Source organism: Perca flavescens, chromosome 2 (assembly GCF_004354835.1).
Source record: "Perca flavescens isolate YP-PL-M2 chromosome 2, PFLA_1.0, whole genome shotgun sequence".
Lineage (NCBI taxonomy): Eukaryota > Metazoa > Chordata > Actinopteri > Perciformes > Percidae > Perca > Perca flavescens.
In genome coordinates, this window is record NC_041332.1 from 15,231,460 (window position 1) to 15,247,822 (window position 16,363).

Consider the following 16,363-nt stretch of genomic DNA (forward strand, 5'->3'; position numbering starts at 1 on the left):
GGAGAAGAAAAAATGGGGGAGGAAAACAAGGAAAGACAGACATCAGATTAAGACAACACAGTACAAATGGATGAAACTGACACAGGCAAATGGAAGGAAGATGTAAAAATGGCAGAAGAGAGATGCAAACAGGAAAATAAAAGGAATATCTTTCCTTTGTACAGAGAGCTAGATCTTTGTAATTATTCCAGCTAGTCTTACTAAATCATTTTCACATGGCTGCAGGTTTTTAGTGAAAACTCAGTGGGTCTAACATGCAGGCAGTTTGTCAAAGTTTATGGAGTGATGAAGTTGTGTATGTGAGACTACAGGGAGTCTCTCAAAGCACTGAATACAGATACGATTGTTTTGTATCTATGAAATGACAATCTGACCATATTGATTATTAGCAGTTTATTTAGGGATTTTGCCATGACATATACAACAACCATTACCTAGTAGTTAAAAGGTTGAGAAAAAAATAGAAACAACAATATTACAACTACTCATAGCGTAAAGAAAACAAACACAAGTACAGACAAAAAAAGAAAAGTATTTTAAAACGTTTTCTGTAAAGATGTATTTTCTACAGCAATGTTTTGATTGCATTTGATGGGATTATCTTCACAGACCTGTGGAAATGGAAAAATTCAAGAAAATAGAAAGAAATTTAAAAAAAGTCACTTCATTTAAAGAACTGATTAAAAAGAAAATGTGCTTACCTGCACAGCGGCCATTCTTAACAGAAAAGCCTTTACCACACTGAACAAAAAGAAGAAGAAAAATCATTGGTCTATAACAAATATTAGCAATTGTATTTTTTTTAGTTGTAATATTTAGATTTTGCAGACAAAGGACTGGAAATAATAATAATAAAAAAAAAAACACTTGTGTTGTGTTTTATTTTCTACTGTTATTTTCTGTAAAACTGCTTCTAATTGAACTGAAATTGACAGGGAGAGAAAAAAAAAAAAAAAAACAAAAAGACTGTGGTGGGTTGGCAAAGTTTTTTTAGACCACTATCACAGACGACCTCGAACATTATAAGTGTTCATAATTGATGTTGTGGATCAATTCTGCGTACCTGCGTGTCATTGGCAAGCAGAGACATTTCCCCTTCTTTGGGATAGGCTACTTCCACCACGGAGTTCATTTCACCAGGCTGAAGGGTTCGAGTGATGGAGCTGCTGTCTGGCCAGGAGACCTCCAGCACCGTCACCTCATCGTTACCTGGGAGACATAGGAAGAAAGAGAATCACTGAGCATCACACAAAAGGAAAATATACCTTTCAAAAAGTTTGTGTGTGTTAGGATAACACATGATATTACATGTACTGTATTACATTACATGTTGACGGAAAGGTTTGAGCTTTTGGGAAATCCTTTTTTTTTTAAAAGCTTATTTTTGTTGGATATTTTAGGCCTTTATTTGAGAGGACAGCTTAAGACATAAAAGGGGAGAGAGAGAAGGTGAATGACCTGAAGCAAAGGGCCGCAGGTCAGAATCGAACCCCGGGCCGCTGCAGCGAGGACTGAGCCCTCGTACATGGGGGCACACGCTCAACCAGGTGAGCTACCAGGGCACCCTGCTTTTGGGAAATCTTTGCGTAGAGTTGGATGAGAGGATTGATATGACTCACATGTCTGTACGTTAAGCATGAAGATGGAGCCAGGAAGCCAGTCGCTTAGCTTAGCATAAAGAGTGGAAGCGGGGGAGGGAGGGAACAGCTACCATGGCTCTGACCATTGTTAAAATGTGAAACTACTGGGACTTCACAGACTCTTGACATTTTCTGGTTGCCGTGAAACTAGCACAGAAGGGCTAAAGCGATGAATAATGCGTTGTTTGTCAAGAAATGATTCCAGAACGTTACTCCCTATAAAAACATAAATTGTTGCATCAGTTTGTTGACGGAATAAACAAACTAAATACATGTTAACTAATAAGCTTCAGGGGCTTAAGTAGGCAAATGCTTTATGCTAAGATAAACTGATCAAAGATAATCTGGTATCGATCTTCTCATGACACTCTCAGCAAAAAAGCGAATAAAAGCGTCTAAGTGTATTTCCCAAAGTGTTGAACTCCACTGTACTAATAAAAACAATGTGTAGATTGGGTTTAATACATGCAATAAAAATAATGTTGATGTATATGTTTGAGTATCCCATTTTCTTTCAGTGTTTTGGGATTTTAAAGTGTGAAAGGAAGTTACCTAAACCAAAGTGTGCGACAGGCTCCATCTCACACAGGTACCCCGAGCCTCCGTCAATGATGCGTGTGTGTGCTCCACTGTGACCGGTGAAGGCTGTCACCTTGGCTCCCCGGGCAAAAGAGCCAAACCTGGTGCGAGGGATGACCCGCAGCCAGTTGTTGGACGAGCCCTGATGAGGTTTGACAGTTCTTTAGGGCTACACACACACACACACACACACACACACACACACACACACACACACACACACACACACACACACACACACACACACACACACACACACACACACACACACACACACACACACACACACACACACACACACACACACACACACACACGCACACGCACACGCACACACAGCACACACACACACACACACACACACACACACACACACACACACACACACACACACACACACACACACACACACACACACACACACACACACGCACACACACACACACACACACACACACACACACACACACACACACACACACACACACACACACACACGCACACACACACGCACACGCACACACGCACACGCACACGCACACCTGTGTGACTTTGAAGATAGAGATTGGCTGCTGGGCACTCTCTCCATGTGCCAGCAGCAGGTCCAGCTGTCCGTCCCCATCGAAGTCTGTCACAGTGCCACCTGTCCAAAACAAACAGAGCTTTCACTGCACTGACCCACATAACAACTTCACTGTGGTGTTTATCTGACAGCTGTGTCTCTGCAAATCGTATCCACACAGATAGGTAGCAGAGGTGATTCACTTCGAGTTTGGAACATTTTGAGTTTAAAAACGGATGAAATTCTGTTGTCCAATGTCCTCGGTTGCGAGTTGAGAGAACGCTGACCTGTTCCTCGCCCCTGCGGCTCTGCAGCGTCTCCCACATTAAGCTCCTGGATCAAAGGGTCTGCATCAGCTCTCCTCGACACCCTGCAAACAAACGCACAAGAATCTAAATATAGCTAATAATGTAAACAATAATCCAGGATTTGTTTAAACAGAGTTTAACAGTTATTTGTGTAATAGTGTGTTCTTCTTATAGGATTTACATAATAATTGAAATGTTACCTGAACAACCGGTTAGGGGCGCTGTGTCTATAAGCAATATTGTTGAAAAACACCTCAAGCTCCTTGTCGTTGTCAAAGTCGGCAGCGATGACTGTGCGAATAGGGGAGGGAGCTGCAAATCCTCCAGTGGCTATGTTCTGCAAAAGAGAACACTGTCAAGTCTTGCTTTATCAAACTCGCTTTTCCACCACTGTCGCGGTCTCCTTCCTTACCCGGAATTTAGAGTCGCTGCCCTGCAGGAAAAGTCTGTTTGGGCCGTTCCAGTTGCCATAGACGATGTCTGTCTTTCCATCGCCATTGAAGTCAGCTAGTGCTACTCCCCTGCCATGCTGGTCCCGGTCCTCCACACCTGCAGAAGTTACACAATGTTGAAAGCCTTAATGCTGCTAGTGCTAGAATAATAATAATAGAATGTATTTGGATATGAATTCCCCTTTAAAGCCCTTTATGTGTAGGATTTGAAAATTTCCTATATTGGCAACTCTTAGTGGTAGTATCAAAAAAAAGACACTCTGGCAGACAGCATTGCATTTTGGTACATTTTCAGTGTAATAACCTCAATATTTCAGTTACCTCCCTGGTCTCATTTATTCAAAACCTTTCAACAAGAAACAAGAATCTTCAGCCAAGCTGGCGGCTCTGTGAGAATGTACTTAGGCACAGCGGCGCTTTGAGCTAAACATTCACCGACAATGACATTGCCAATATGCTTATGCGTAGCAGGTACGTTTACCATGGTCACGGTCTTAGTTTAGCGCGTTAGCATGCTACAATTTGCTTATTAGCACTACACACAACGTATATCTTCTTCTGACTATACCTGCTTCTTTCCTTCCTGTTTCCTACCCACCTGCCTGTCTGGCCACATCAACAAAAGTCCCATCCCCGTTATTCCTGAACAGGAAGTTGGGTCCGTTCTCGTTGTCACAGAACACGTCCGACCTCGACTGGCTCAGGATCGGTCCGACCACCACACCGCGCCCCCCTGCACAAGGAGCAAAGCGGTGAATGCTTCAGCGGATTCAGAACACTTCAAAAACAGACTTCCAACTCTCCAACATGAGACTCCTGACCTGTGAACTTGTTGACCCCGGCCTCGGCTGCCACGTCAGACAGAGCGATGATGCCCTTGGTGATGTCACTGGCGGCCTCATCCATCTCTAAGAGGGCGTGGGGACCAACGTTGCCACTGGCATAGTTGGCCACGTAAACGGAGTAACGGCCTGTTCCCTGCAGAGCAACAACAGGCACGAGAGTGAGAGGAAGATTGAGTTTTTTGGGGCATTTTAGGCCTTTATTTGTATAGGACTTAGCTTAAGGGGGATGAAGGGGGAGAAAGAGGGGGAACGACATGCAGCAAAGGGCCCCAGGTCAGAGTCAAATATGTGGCCACTGCGTCGAGGAGTAAACCTCTATATATGGTATGCGCTCTACCAAGTGAGCTTCTTTTTGAAGATTTTTTTAAAGAATTGTGAATTATTGAGAAACCGCAGAAAAAAAAAAAAAAAAAAAAAAAAAAGTGTAAATAGAAATCAGACTGTGGGACTTTATAAACAGGTTTACTGACCTTTCTGTCAATACATGCAACCGAACGTCCTGCCATGTGATTAGCGACACCACGACGCACATTGTGCGCGTCCCCCAGAAGATCTTCAAAGCGGCCATTCCGAAACTTGAACAGCTTGTCTGAATAAGTTGCCCGTCCTACATTGAAGAAAAAAAAACAAAAAACATTCAGTTACCATGAGGAAAAAAGGCCAATGCAAAAATAAGTAAAAAACTAACAAACAATGAATCCATGTGTTTTTTGCTTGTAATAAATAAAACAAATCTGCCAATGGACCAAGTACAAAATTCACTTGGTAAGATTTCTTGAAATAAGATATTATCTTCAAACAATCTCAATATCTTCAATATTTTACAAATAACACCGCAGCTTAAAAACCTTATGAGATGTTAAAAAAAAAAAGCTTGTTTCATCTGAAATACAATTCCAAGCAAAATGTTTTCCAGACTCTTTCACTAAACAAGATATTTGAGATTCATCATCTAAAAACAAGTTCCTATATAGCATTGAAATATTACTTGTTAGGTGATTGTGTCTTATATTAAGTGTTATTGCATATTATGACTAGAAATTAGATGAATGTACTTGGTAAGATTTTGCTTTTTTTTAAGTGCATTCAGCTACTATTTTTGAGGACATATAAGAATGCACTATTTACCAGAGTAGGCATTGTTTGTGTTGAGGAAGTAGATCTCCTCACGTCCATCTCCATCCACATCACAGGCAGTAACTCCAATAGCATTTCCTGCTCGGTCCCTCAGGGCGTAGTATGGAGAGTTGCTGTCATCAACAGCAATGTTTACCAGCCTGTTTTGAGTGCGATCGTACTTCAGCACCAGGTTGGGCCCATTGTACCTGAAGGAGAACATCACACACATTTGTTTTGCACATATACAAATTTCTATGCAGTGAAATGAACATATGAAAGAAGCCAACCATTTTCACACTCACCCTGCCACAACCACTTCAAGGTCTCCGTCACCATCCACGTCTGTCACAGCCATTCCATAGTTGAGTTGTGTGGGATTGTGCAGACTGTCAGGAGGAAGTATTGTCTGTGTTACAACCTGAAGCATGGGCTCAGAGCCCTGGGCGTGGGCCTGACGGCAGAGTCCAAACAAAAGGAGCAACAGACCTGAACCCCACATCATTTCAACCTGGTGGAACACAGAGCAGGGCTGGGTTATGCATTTCAATTTATAATGCAGATGATGCACAACTCTTTGTTTAAAGCAGGGCAGACATACTGATGATGAGCAAATATATTGTACAGAGATACTGTGCATGAGTAACATGTATTTACATAGGAACACCACCAATTCAATTGATCAATTTTACACATCAAAGTGTACAAAAAGCCTAAATTATGCAAAGGGATTCAAAGTGATCATCAACACAAAGAGAAATAAAATATAGAGGAAGAAGTTAAGAGTCTTCAAACACAATAACAATCATTTTAAGCCACAATACAAGATAGATTAAAGTTTGAGGTGTTTCTCTGCTAATCCACCAGTAAACACCATTATGTTTTTTTCCCATTTTGATAAGGTAATCCTACATTTGAAAATAAATCATCTAGATGCTTGCATAATGTCCATAAAACAAACATTTGTGTATCTATACACAGATATATTAACGCTCTGTAGTGTTAGTAGTGACATTTTGAGGATTTCTTGGTTAACTGTTGTTAAAAATGATGCACGATATATATTCTTGCAGCTCTGAGTCCTCATCCTTGTTTGTTTCTGAGCAGACTGGCGTGTAGGTTTTTTTTTTTTACTTCAAAATCCTTCTTACCTGACAGCTCTATCAGTGTATATATAGATGGAGATGATCTGACTTCGCTGCAGCGATTTGAGTGCACAGAGCGCTGTTTGTTATATTAGTTGGCAAAGATCCTCCACATTACATATCTTCTGCTTTGAAAATTTACGAAACAGCTTGTGTAATTTATGTGAAGATTGACCAATCAGCGAAGAACTGCGTGCCTAATTAGAATGTTGACCAATGGCTGGTCTGTGCTTCTGTGAGCGTGTATGTCAGAGGCGGAAGTCTGCTCTGTTTGTGGCTTTGTATGCGCTGCTATACAAATACATTACTGCGACGACAAAGGAAGAATACATTCAAGCGACAGCACATTAATAATTCCTGCCGGGGTAGAAATACTGACATATAAAGACGATAAATATTCTGTTGAAAAACCAATTCGACGGTAAACAAACGTACTCGCCGTCCAGAGTGGTTCAGCTGCAGCGCCTAACAGGAACGCTATCTCCCAAAAAGCTTTGCATTGTCCTATGCTTGCGTCATTAGTGCGACGAAAATCTGTATCCAGCTAAACATAACAAACACAGGTAAGCCGACAGAGCAACCGTTATTATATATAATTTGTTAAGGCATGCGTTTGAATGAAATGAACGTCATTACATTTTAATGTACATCGGTATTAACTTTATGTTTATGTCCTCAATAAACAATTATTACAACCTCAGCTAGTGGACGTTAAGTTAGCTGAATTGGTAAGCTAACTAGCTAACAGCATTGTCGTGGTTGAATGCTTTTAGTACATTTTTAGACTAGGAAAAAAAACTACCGAAAGGGGTGATGTCAGAAAGTGCTTGATTTCTGACGGAAGGCCCTTTACTATTTCCACAGTATTGACTCTTCTCCTGTTTTCTTTTCCTCTATGATGCAGGTAACGTTATTTTTTAAACATAATTAAATAATGGAGTTGGAACAGGCAACAGAAGACTGTGCTCAAACCCAGCCAACACTCACACCTCCCGCTCAGTCAAAGAAGCCCAGTCAGGGTCTGTATGTGCCCAAGCAACGACTTCAAGGCTCCAAAGAGAAAGCTCAGACTCAGGGAGAAGTAAAACCAAGACCCCGGCCTCGGTACACAGACAAGGCAAAGAAAAACGCCAAGAACAAGAAGGACAAGGCTGGAGGAGCAGCCAGGGAAGCGTCTGTTGGAGGAGAAGATGGGGGTAAGACAGAGAATGGGGATCCTGATGTGAAGGAAGAGCAGTTACAGGATACAGATGTGCCAGTTAATGGTCAGCCTGACTCCACCAATGTGGAGGCAGATGTTACCTCATGGCTGGAAGAAACATCCCCCCAGGAAGGGGAAGGGGAAGGGGAAGAGGAGAGTTGGGACACCTTGTTCAATGATGATGGAGATTGTCTGGAACCACACCTACTTAAGGAGGTGAGAACTTGGTCTGGGTGGTAGAACCGTGCCCAAAATACACACACACACACACACACACACACACACACACACACACACACACACACACACACACTCATTTGTCAGTTTATTTGTATGCAGTCTAATACGTTTTCTTATAATACACTTAATACTTACAACACAGCAGGAAAACTCAAATCCAATTGTCCTTTCCCTCTTCTTCCACTTGTTCTCATCTGCTCTCACTCTTCTCACTTCTTCCCTCTTCAGCTCTCTTTGAAGGAAGGTAGAAAGAAGAAGTCAAACCAGGACCCCAGGTTTGATTACTATAACATGGACCGAGATGACGAGGACGACATCGACCTCACCGAGGACGAACTCGCTCACATTGTAGAGATCTACGACTTCCCTGCAGAGTTTAAGACGGAGGACCTCCTCAAGTTATTTCAGTGCTACCAGTATGTAGAATTCAATGTACCACTCCTAGCCTTGCTAGTCCTTGCTGCATTTTAAGATCAACATTGGAATCCTGACTAAAGCACTATAATAAAATCTCAGAGAATGTGGTATCCCTGATATTTGCATTGCATCTGAGAGCCACAAGACACAGGAGTAACAGTTCTGTTTTTCCTTTAGTTTTTATATCAGTTTCTGGACTGCTTGTTGTGTGACTATTCACTCCCTCTGTTTTTCAGAGAGAGAGGCTTTGACATCAAATGGATTGATGACTCCCATGCCCTGGGCCTCTTCTCAAGCCCCATAGCAGGTTAGTGAAGTGCTGCATCACATCAGAGGCAACCTTAGAGACATCGGCTATCAGCCTGACAATGTTTTAGCCTCCGGCGGCAACGGCCAATATTTCGGGGGTTCCAGTGAAGCCTGCCGATATCCGGATAACGGATCATTGTTTACAGTCTGAGTCAATACCTTTTGTAACTGTTTTAGCTCTAGCGAACATTTCAGCTGAATCATCGTCAGACAATAGCTGATGGGTTCCGAGATTGCATTTCGAGGTCAAGGTAAACTTTACTATCCCAAATAGGGAAATCGGGTGATCAAGGTGCAGATACACAAAGATACACAAAACCGTCATCAATCAATGTGTTCCGCCTCTTTTACTCTTCACACGGACTGTTTACCTGCATGCAACCAAAGCCCGCTCAAACATGATTGGTCAGCACTACTTGGACTACAAACGGAAACAAGAACGCTTCCAATACCAAAGTCTTGTCCATTTGCCTACAGATTCTGCATTTGATGCATATATCTGTTTATAGAGATTAAATAAAGGGCGGTTTAGGTGGGGAATACCTAACAATACTATCCTCTGCAGAAAATATTGTTGAGATACTTTTCCCTGCCATAATGGGAGGAAATAAAGTAGACTGATGGAAAAACTCAAGACTATCGACATTAGTTAGGTGTTGTAAGCTATTATATGATATTGTGGTGAGTTGTAAGAGGAAACATGTTTGAATCACGTTTTGACATCATTTGACAACTTTTTCAGTTGTCTCCAAAATTATATAATATTAAACATGTGACTGTATTAAATAAATACATATTTTACTGTCTGAATTGTTGGTGTGTCATTGTTGTATTGTATTTAACAGATTTTCCCACCCAATAGACCTGTGTAATTTGTTTCTTTTCCATTTTCAGCTCGTGAAGCTTTAAGATCCAGACATCCACTGATGAAGTTGCGACCTCTTTCCAAATCCTCCTCTGCCATAAAGGCCCAAGCTCGTAGCTGCTCAGGTACAAATACAGCCGTGTGCCTTTCCAGTTCTTTATCAATTTGGCTTCTCTAGCTCACATATTTAGGGACTAATATTATGTTTACATTACTATCTTTTCTTCCCATCCTCAGACTACCTTCTGCCTGCTAAAGAGAGACCTCAGACCAGTGCAGCACTGGCTCGAAAGCTTGTGATCGGTGCCCTCGGTATAAAAAGCAACCAGACGAAGGATCAGCGTGAGTCCGAGAGGAAGAAGCTGCAGGAGGCGAGAGGTACATTATTAACAGAGATGTTATGTCCAGCTCATGATTGTTTTTTTTTATGTGAAGATGTACGGTGGTCAGCAGAACATCTTCTTTTGAAGGCTTGGGCTGCATTTCATGGCCCTTATTTGATAGCTCCTCGACTCCTCAGTCCTCGTCTGTCCCTCCTCGGTGAAGGCCGTCTCAAAGCTCTTATTTCTGCCCCCAAAGAGCGATGAGGGATCATCGAGGAGCTATAGGCGAGGATACACGAGAGTAGCCTTCCCTGAAGCCGTGTAGCTTAAGGAGTTGCTGACGAATTCATGTGACACTTTAGAGGAAAAAAAGACGTCTCCTCCCTCTGAAAACAGATTTGCTCGTTGCCTCTCTCCTCCCATGATTTCCTTGCGTCTCTCCTGTGCCTACTCGGTGTAAAAGAGGCAAGTGGAGGACTCAAGGAGGCAATTTAAGAGCCATGAGATGCAGCTCTGGTCTCACAGCATGTAGTCTAGGTGTTTGAGAAGCAGCCTTTGGACTGAAATACTGCAGATCTTTATCGCATATGTGAATAATGGGTTGAATATGTTTGAGTGTCAAGTAGGGCTGTCACGGTATTGATTTTTTCATAGCGCACAAATTTGTGAAGTCATTTAAACTGTCGCAGTTACCACCATAAAACATGTTTTTAATTTCAGCTGTTATAAAACAGTTCTATTCTTTCTAGCATACATATTCTAAATAGCTATCTTTATTTCAGTGTTATTAAGAGGCTGACATTGCAGGAATATTGGTCTGCATCACAGCATGTGAGTGGAGCACACGCGAGCGGGAGGGTTTTGAATAGAGCGCAGAGAGGATGTTTCAAAAAGTTGGAGCGTTGCCTTACCTCCCGCTCTGGTGCCGCTGAGTTCTAAGCATCGCCGTGCCCTGCCTAGGCTCACATTGTACGTGCAGATGAAGGCGCCTGCCCGCCCTCAATACCCAGAGCATCGCCGGCATCTGGATGACTTTTTGCCGGCGGGTGAACAAGGAGTTCTTGGCGCTGGCGGCATGGAGGGGAGGGCGGGCGCCATTTCATAAATACAACGCAGCAGGGGGAATAAACCGCTCCGTGAGGAGGAGTGGGAAATTCTGGACTCACCACTCCGCTCACATGCATTCGGCAGGCCCACATTCATTATTGAAGCGCAGGCAGACAGGCTACTGAACGCTGTTTATTGACAGTGTTGCGAGAACAAAAAAACAGCAGTTATAAGCTTGACTAAGCGGTGGGTGTGACGTGACCACGTCACCGGGGTAATGTGGTAATTACCACAGCCATACTGTCAAGCAGGGTGTCCTTTTAAAAAAAATAAATAAATAAATAAGAACATGGGTTCCCAGGCAAATCTTCACTGAATAAATAAATATTAAAAACAGTCCTTATCCTACTGTCCTAGTCTTTGCATCGCAAGGTTTCCACCACAAGTGGGAGCTGTGTAGTTTCAAGTTGATGTGAAGTTGCTCTCCGTCCACTGCTGCACAGATCCTAACAGGTCTATAATCAGTACAGCAGCCTTTTCCCTTCAAAGATGGAACATAAGTATATAGGCACAGAAAACCACAAATGGCTGTCCACTAAAGAGCCAGTCAGGAAGTTAGGACCTTGAGTATAGGAAACTAAAAAAAGTTCCTTTTGTTCTTACTGCTGTGCTCTTTATGTAAGATCACAACACGCACAGTGGATGTCAGCGCAGACGTGCATCATGTGCTGAACATTGTGTCCTTGGAATGAATGCCACGTAAGGTCTTATCCAGAGATTAATTAACCGCCAGCTCTTCAGTCTGCCTCAGCTCTTTACTTCCCCGGCCGTTATACAAATTTAGAGCACCAAATAAATGTAGTCTTGTTTAGTTAAGGGCTTTGGCTGAATGATATGCTCAACTGTGTCTTTGTGATTTTATTTACTTTTTTCAGAACAAAAGCACCTGGCAGCCAAACAGAAGGAAGATGCTTGGGAGGGAAAGTGACTGAACAGAAAACCACTGTTTTATTTCAGTTTTCTTTTTAGATTCCTTGATTCGGCAGAGGCTAAAGTCTCCTCAGTCTCTTCTTCTGCTCTGTTTTTGTCAACTGACCGCTCCTTCCTACCACCGTACTTCCCAGAAATGTAGTCCCACCACTTTTTTCCTTCTTTGCGCCACTGTCCTTTATTAATTGTTACTGCCGGTCTCATCATCCACTGTTTGTTTGCATGCCGTGTTACATCAGATGAGAGGGTCCTACTATAGTTCTCCCACCTTTTTATGTTTATAGTTTGTCCATGCAGGGACTGCTGCCTCTGTGCCATGGCCCGGGCTAACACAACCGACTCACCAGGGTTTTCTTTTATATTTCGTAAGATTGTAACCACCGTCTGTTGTGAAGCACCCAGTCTAACCATTTGTCTTACCCAACTGACTAGATCTAAGGTCTCATGTTTGTCTTTATATGGATTTTTTATGTTTTTAAAGATGACCTAAGTAAATCCACCTGTAAATGTGAGGGAAGCTAAGTTTTCTGTTGAAGGTCCCGTAATATTAAATTCAATCATGGTGATCACTATACTATATATATGAAGACATTGTTGAGGACCTGTTAGCTCGTCTTATTAAACATTTCTGAGAAGTGAAAAGCCTTCAAATAAGTTTCATGGCTGTTCTGTCTGTTGAATCCTAGGCTTATGTATTTTGTTGTGTGCTCGTCTTTACACATTTTCAACGAGAGGAGTCTTGTTGTCCAAGAAAAACTGATACAGTTCATTCTGTTCATACATTCTGAAGAACACATTTCAATCAAATAAGCTTTTAGTTGACCGACAGATTTTGTCTTCATCTCACTAGCCAGTTAAAAAAAGGAAAAAGTATTTTTGGGTTTGTTTTTGGGGAAAAAAATTGTGAACACTCAGACTTTAGACTAGAGGAACCCCACCTTGTCCATGTGTAATGTGTCTGTCCAATAGTTGAGGCAAAAATCTTTGCAGGCCAAAAAAATGGTCCTTTATAATAATTTACCTTCTTAAGACATTGTGAATTTTATCTGGTGCTAGTATATTTGAAAGCTATATCCTAAACAATAAGTAGTATTAGCTCTTAACATGGCTGCACATTTCACAGAACTAGGCTCAGCATACTATTGAGTAGATTTTAATTCACCAAGCTGAAATATTTTCGTGAAATAAGTTGTTGATTAGGGGAAGTTCAACTCCAGTTTCTGTGATATGTCGCCCCTCCGTTTTAAGTATTACTTGTTCGATTGATACGATTTTGCAACACCAGGTTCTAATCACAACTCTTTCAAACTGCTTTAGATTAAAAAAAAAAAAAGTGGGGTTGTCAATCTCAACATGCTGTTTTTCTTTGTTCCTGGAAAATTGAGATTTTGGGCATTTTACTTAGAGAGAGACAACGTTTCCCAGTTCATAGTCATGTTTAATAATTCAGCTTCCTGAAACACGCATCCAGGCTCAGGAGACTTTTGGGAGCGCTGGAGGCAGCTGCCTCCTCTGAGGCTTCACCCAGCGTAACGCTGCGTCTCTTTCACCTCCTCAGACAAAGAGCTGCACATTTATTTGTTCTTATGCAAATTATTTTAACTTAATATCAACTTCAAAATAAAATGTGCTGCTAACTTGTGGCCTCACTATCTGCTAGTTGTTAGTGGATGATATGTTAACATAGTAATACGACAGGTGGTGTCAAACGTGTTAAAACATGTTGCCTGCAAACATAGATTTATTAAAATAATTGTGAAATTCAACTCTACCAATACTATATATCCACACATCAGTGCAGTCCATTACTGCTGTAAGGAAACCAGTTTGTGTAACAGTTTGGCTCATTGGCTGTGGACGACTGAGACACAGTGCCACGTGGCTCATAGTGGGCTAATTAAAGTGCTGCAGCCTCAGAAGAGGCAACCATTACTTGTTCAGTTTTTGTGTTCATTTCTTTTAAATCAGTACGTCACAATGAGCGTGACATAAATATTCACACTATTCAAATACAATCTCTGCAGGTATTAATCTTTTTCCAAAGTGTCCTTCTTTCCAAAGATGTATTTGCATTAGGAGTGATGGTTTTATGTTGTTTGTTGTCAGCAGCACATCATACATACTCATACATTGTTAATTTGTTGTATGGTTGTTAAAAATGTATTCGACAGCATGTGTTTTAAGGGTTTTGGGGATTAGAGAAATACTATTTTATTTAATGGGGAAGGTGTTAAAAAAGACAACTGTATCTTGTAGTTTTTATTTATGCCTGCATTATGTAATAATTTATGTAAACTTTTCCAGGAAGTGAACATAATGAGATGTAAATGATAATATGCCAAAACGTTTTTTTAATTAAATTTTAAATGTGAATTTTACTATATACTACTTTACTTTATTATGACATTCAACAATAAATGGTCGTATAGTTTGACTCACTCACACTGTCATTCATTTCACATTTCACAAAACAATAAGATAAAATGTTTTGTCATGTAAGCTTAAACCTTTTGCTTTTTTGATTGTGGTGTCTCTTTGTAGTGTTCAGATCATGTCAAATATTAAACGCTTTTCTTTTCATTCCTCGTAAAGCTTTTTTTGTCTTCATTTTTTCTTTTTTTTTAACTGTTGAGGTCTCAGCTGGTCTCATTGCACACTTGACTGTCTTTTCCAGTGAGGAATAAAACCAAATGTGGACACATTTTCATAGTGAGTTTGCCAGAAGAGAAGTGGACCTCCCTGTGCTCTGTTCTTGCAGCTGAACTAGATTATTTACCATCATCGTGTGAGATCTGAGCCCTGCCTATAATCTCATACTTTACTGTGGCTTCACGAGGAGGTGATGTACCGCGGAGCAGCCTGCTGGGTGCCTCGCACACAATCATTAGATTAACTACACAAACACAAACCACTACTGAGCAACTGGTGGTTCCATGTGCCAGGTCTGCATGTCATCGAGCAAATAAAATGTGAGGCATGGTCCAAATGAAGGAATAATCTAATGTCCCACCACAATAAAGGACTCTGGTGGTGTAGGGTGGTGAGTGTCCCGCTTGATGGTGTTTTAAGCCCCCAACGACTCCTTCCAGGCAGCGCTGTGACCGTTGACTTCAAGGCACCTAACCCTAATCTTAACCATAACCATAACCATAACCATTGCCTAATCCTAGTGCCTTCCAGGCAGCGCTGCCTGGAAGGAGACGTTGGGGGCTTAAAACACCGATAAACACTGTCAGCAGACACATCTTCCATCACCTTCCTCATTTTAATTCAAAGATTTGCTATTAATGGCATTCAAACTGATATATGACCACCAACTGACCAATAGTATAATCATTGCATTTATCTACATTCATCTTGTAGAGAAGAGGTGTATAACAGTCCAGAGAGATGATAATGCACACTTAAAGCGAGACAGTGTAAGATTTGAAATTACACTCTTTCTCTTACAAATTTAAGCAATAAAACACAAGTCTTAATTCTTAAGCCTTACTTGGTCTGGTAGGCCTATGACCAGTAGGGTAGCTCATGTTAGCTCATGTGAGCTAATGTTAGCTAACATTATGTTGCTGTATAATGGACATGACTGATTCGGTTTGCTGACTTTGTGGCTCTTCTCCACTTGTGCTTCTGTTACAATAGCAAAGCATTTTAGCTAAATGCAAGACAGTAGTTTAGCATTTAGCATTATCCCATAACTGTCACTCGTAGTGGCCTTAGATGCTGCTGAAAAGCAATTTAAATAGTCCTTTATTCATAGACTTCTTTTAATATATCCACAAAGTGATAGTATAGTCATAACCTTTAGGAAAACAGTAGCCAGTAACAGCCAACATCAGCACTTGTCTGCCAATGTAACTAAAAATGGCATGTCTTTTAAAATCTCTATCATTCTTTTTGAACTTTGTATAACTAATTTGATTTTAATTTGCCATTTTACTTATAGAAAGTGAAAATGATATTCTTCAACTCATAAAAGGGTAAAATAAGACCAAAGTAAGCGACTTATTAAAAGTATAGCCTATGTAATGTGACAATGGGCAGCTTTGAGAGTTTCCACAGCGTATGTGTTCATCAGTGGGAATGAGGTTGGAAACAATCATAAAATACGGGTTAGCTCAGGCTCGCTGGGAAAGGATGGGAATCCCAGGCGTTGTTGAAGCTTTAATCTTTTTACAGGAGATCTTTTTTTTTTATCTGCTGAAGGAAGCAAAGGAGTCTACATGCTGTTGTGATGAGACAATCGAAATTTGCATAAGGCCCTGTATAACCTGCTTGCTGCTGTTAGCGGTAACTTGTCCTTTTGTTATTTATCTTTCCTATA

The 16,363-nt window shown here is 41.2% G+C and overlaps 2 protein-coding genes across 3 annotated transcripts; one reads left to right on the forward strand and one right to left on the reverse strand.

Annotated features, from left to right (window-relative positions):
• Window positions 1-378: 378 nt before the first annotated feature.
• Window positions 379-7,177, reverse strand: crtac1a (cartilage acidic protein 1a). 2 transcript variants are annotated; one of them, XM_028595896.1, is made up of 14 exons: window positions 7,083-7,177; window positions 5,808-6,013; window positions 5,515-5,711; window positions 4,857-4,993; window positions 4,363-4,519; window positions 4,140-4,274; window positions 3,502-3,638; window positions 3,290-3,426; window positions 3,069-3,151; window positions 2,762-2,862; window positions 2,193-2,361; window positions 1,064-1,209; window positions 702-741; window positions 379-611 (listed from the first exon to the last, which is right to left on the reverse strand). In XM_028595896.1, the coding sequence occupies exons 2-14, from the start codon at window positions 6,005-6,007 to the stop codon at window positions 604-606; spliced, it is 1,647 nt and encodes a 548-aa protein (XP_028451697.1). In that variant the 5' UTR covers window positions 6,008-6,013; window positions 7,083-7,177; the 3' UTR covers window positions 379-603. The 2 variants fall into 2 exon arrangements, with proteins under 2 accessions (XP_028451697.1, XP_028451688.1); XM_028595887.1 differs by having other exon boundaries at window positions 6,654-7,136.
• On the forward strand, window positions 6,870-14,473 carry r3hcc1l (R3H domain and coiled-coil containing 1-like). Its single transcript, XM_028595905.1, has 7 exons — window positions 6,870-7,210; window positions 7,552-8,064; window positions 8,317-8,504; window positions 8,742-8,812; window positions 9,709-9,804; window positions 9,917-10,057; window positions 11,985-14,473. Exons 2-7 carry the CDS (start codon window positions 7,582-7,584, stop codon window positions 12,035-12,037), a joined length of 1,032 nt encoding a protein of 343 aa, XP_028451706.1. The 5' UTR covers window positions 6,870-7,210; window positions 7,552-7,581; the 3' UTR covers window positions 12,038-14,473.
• Window positions 14,474-16,363: the final 1,890 nt, after the last annotated feature.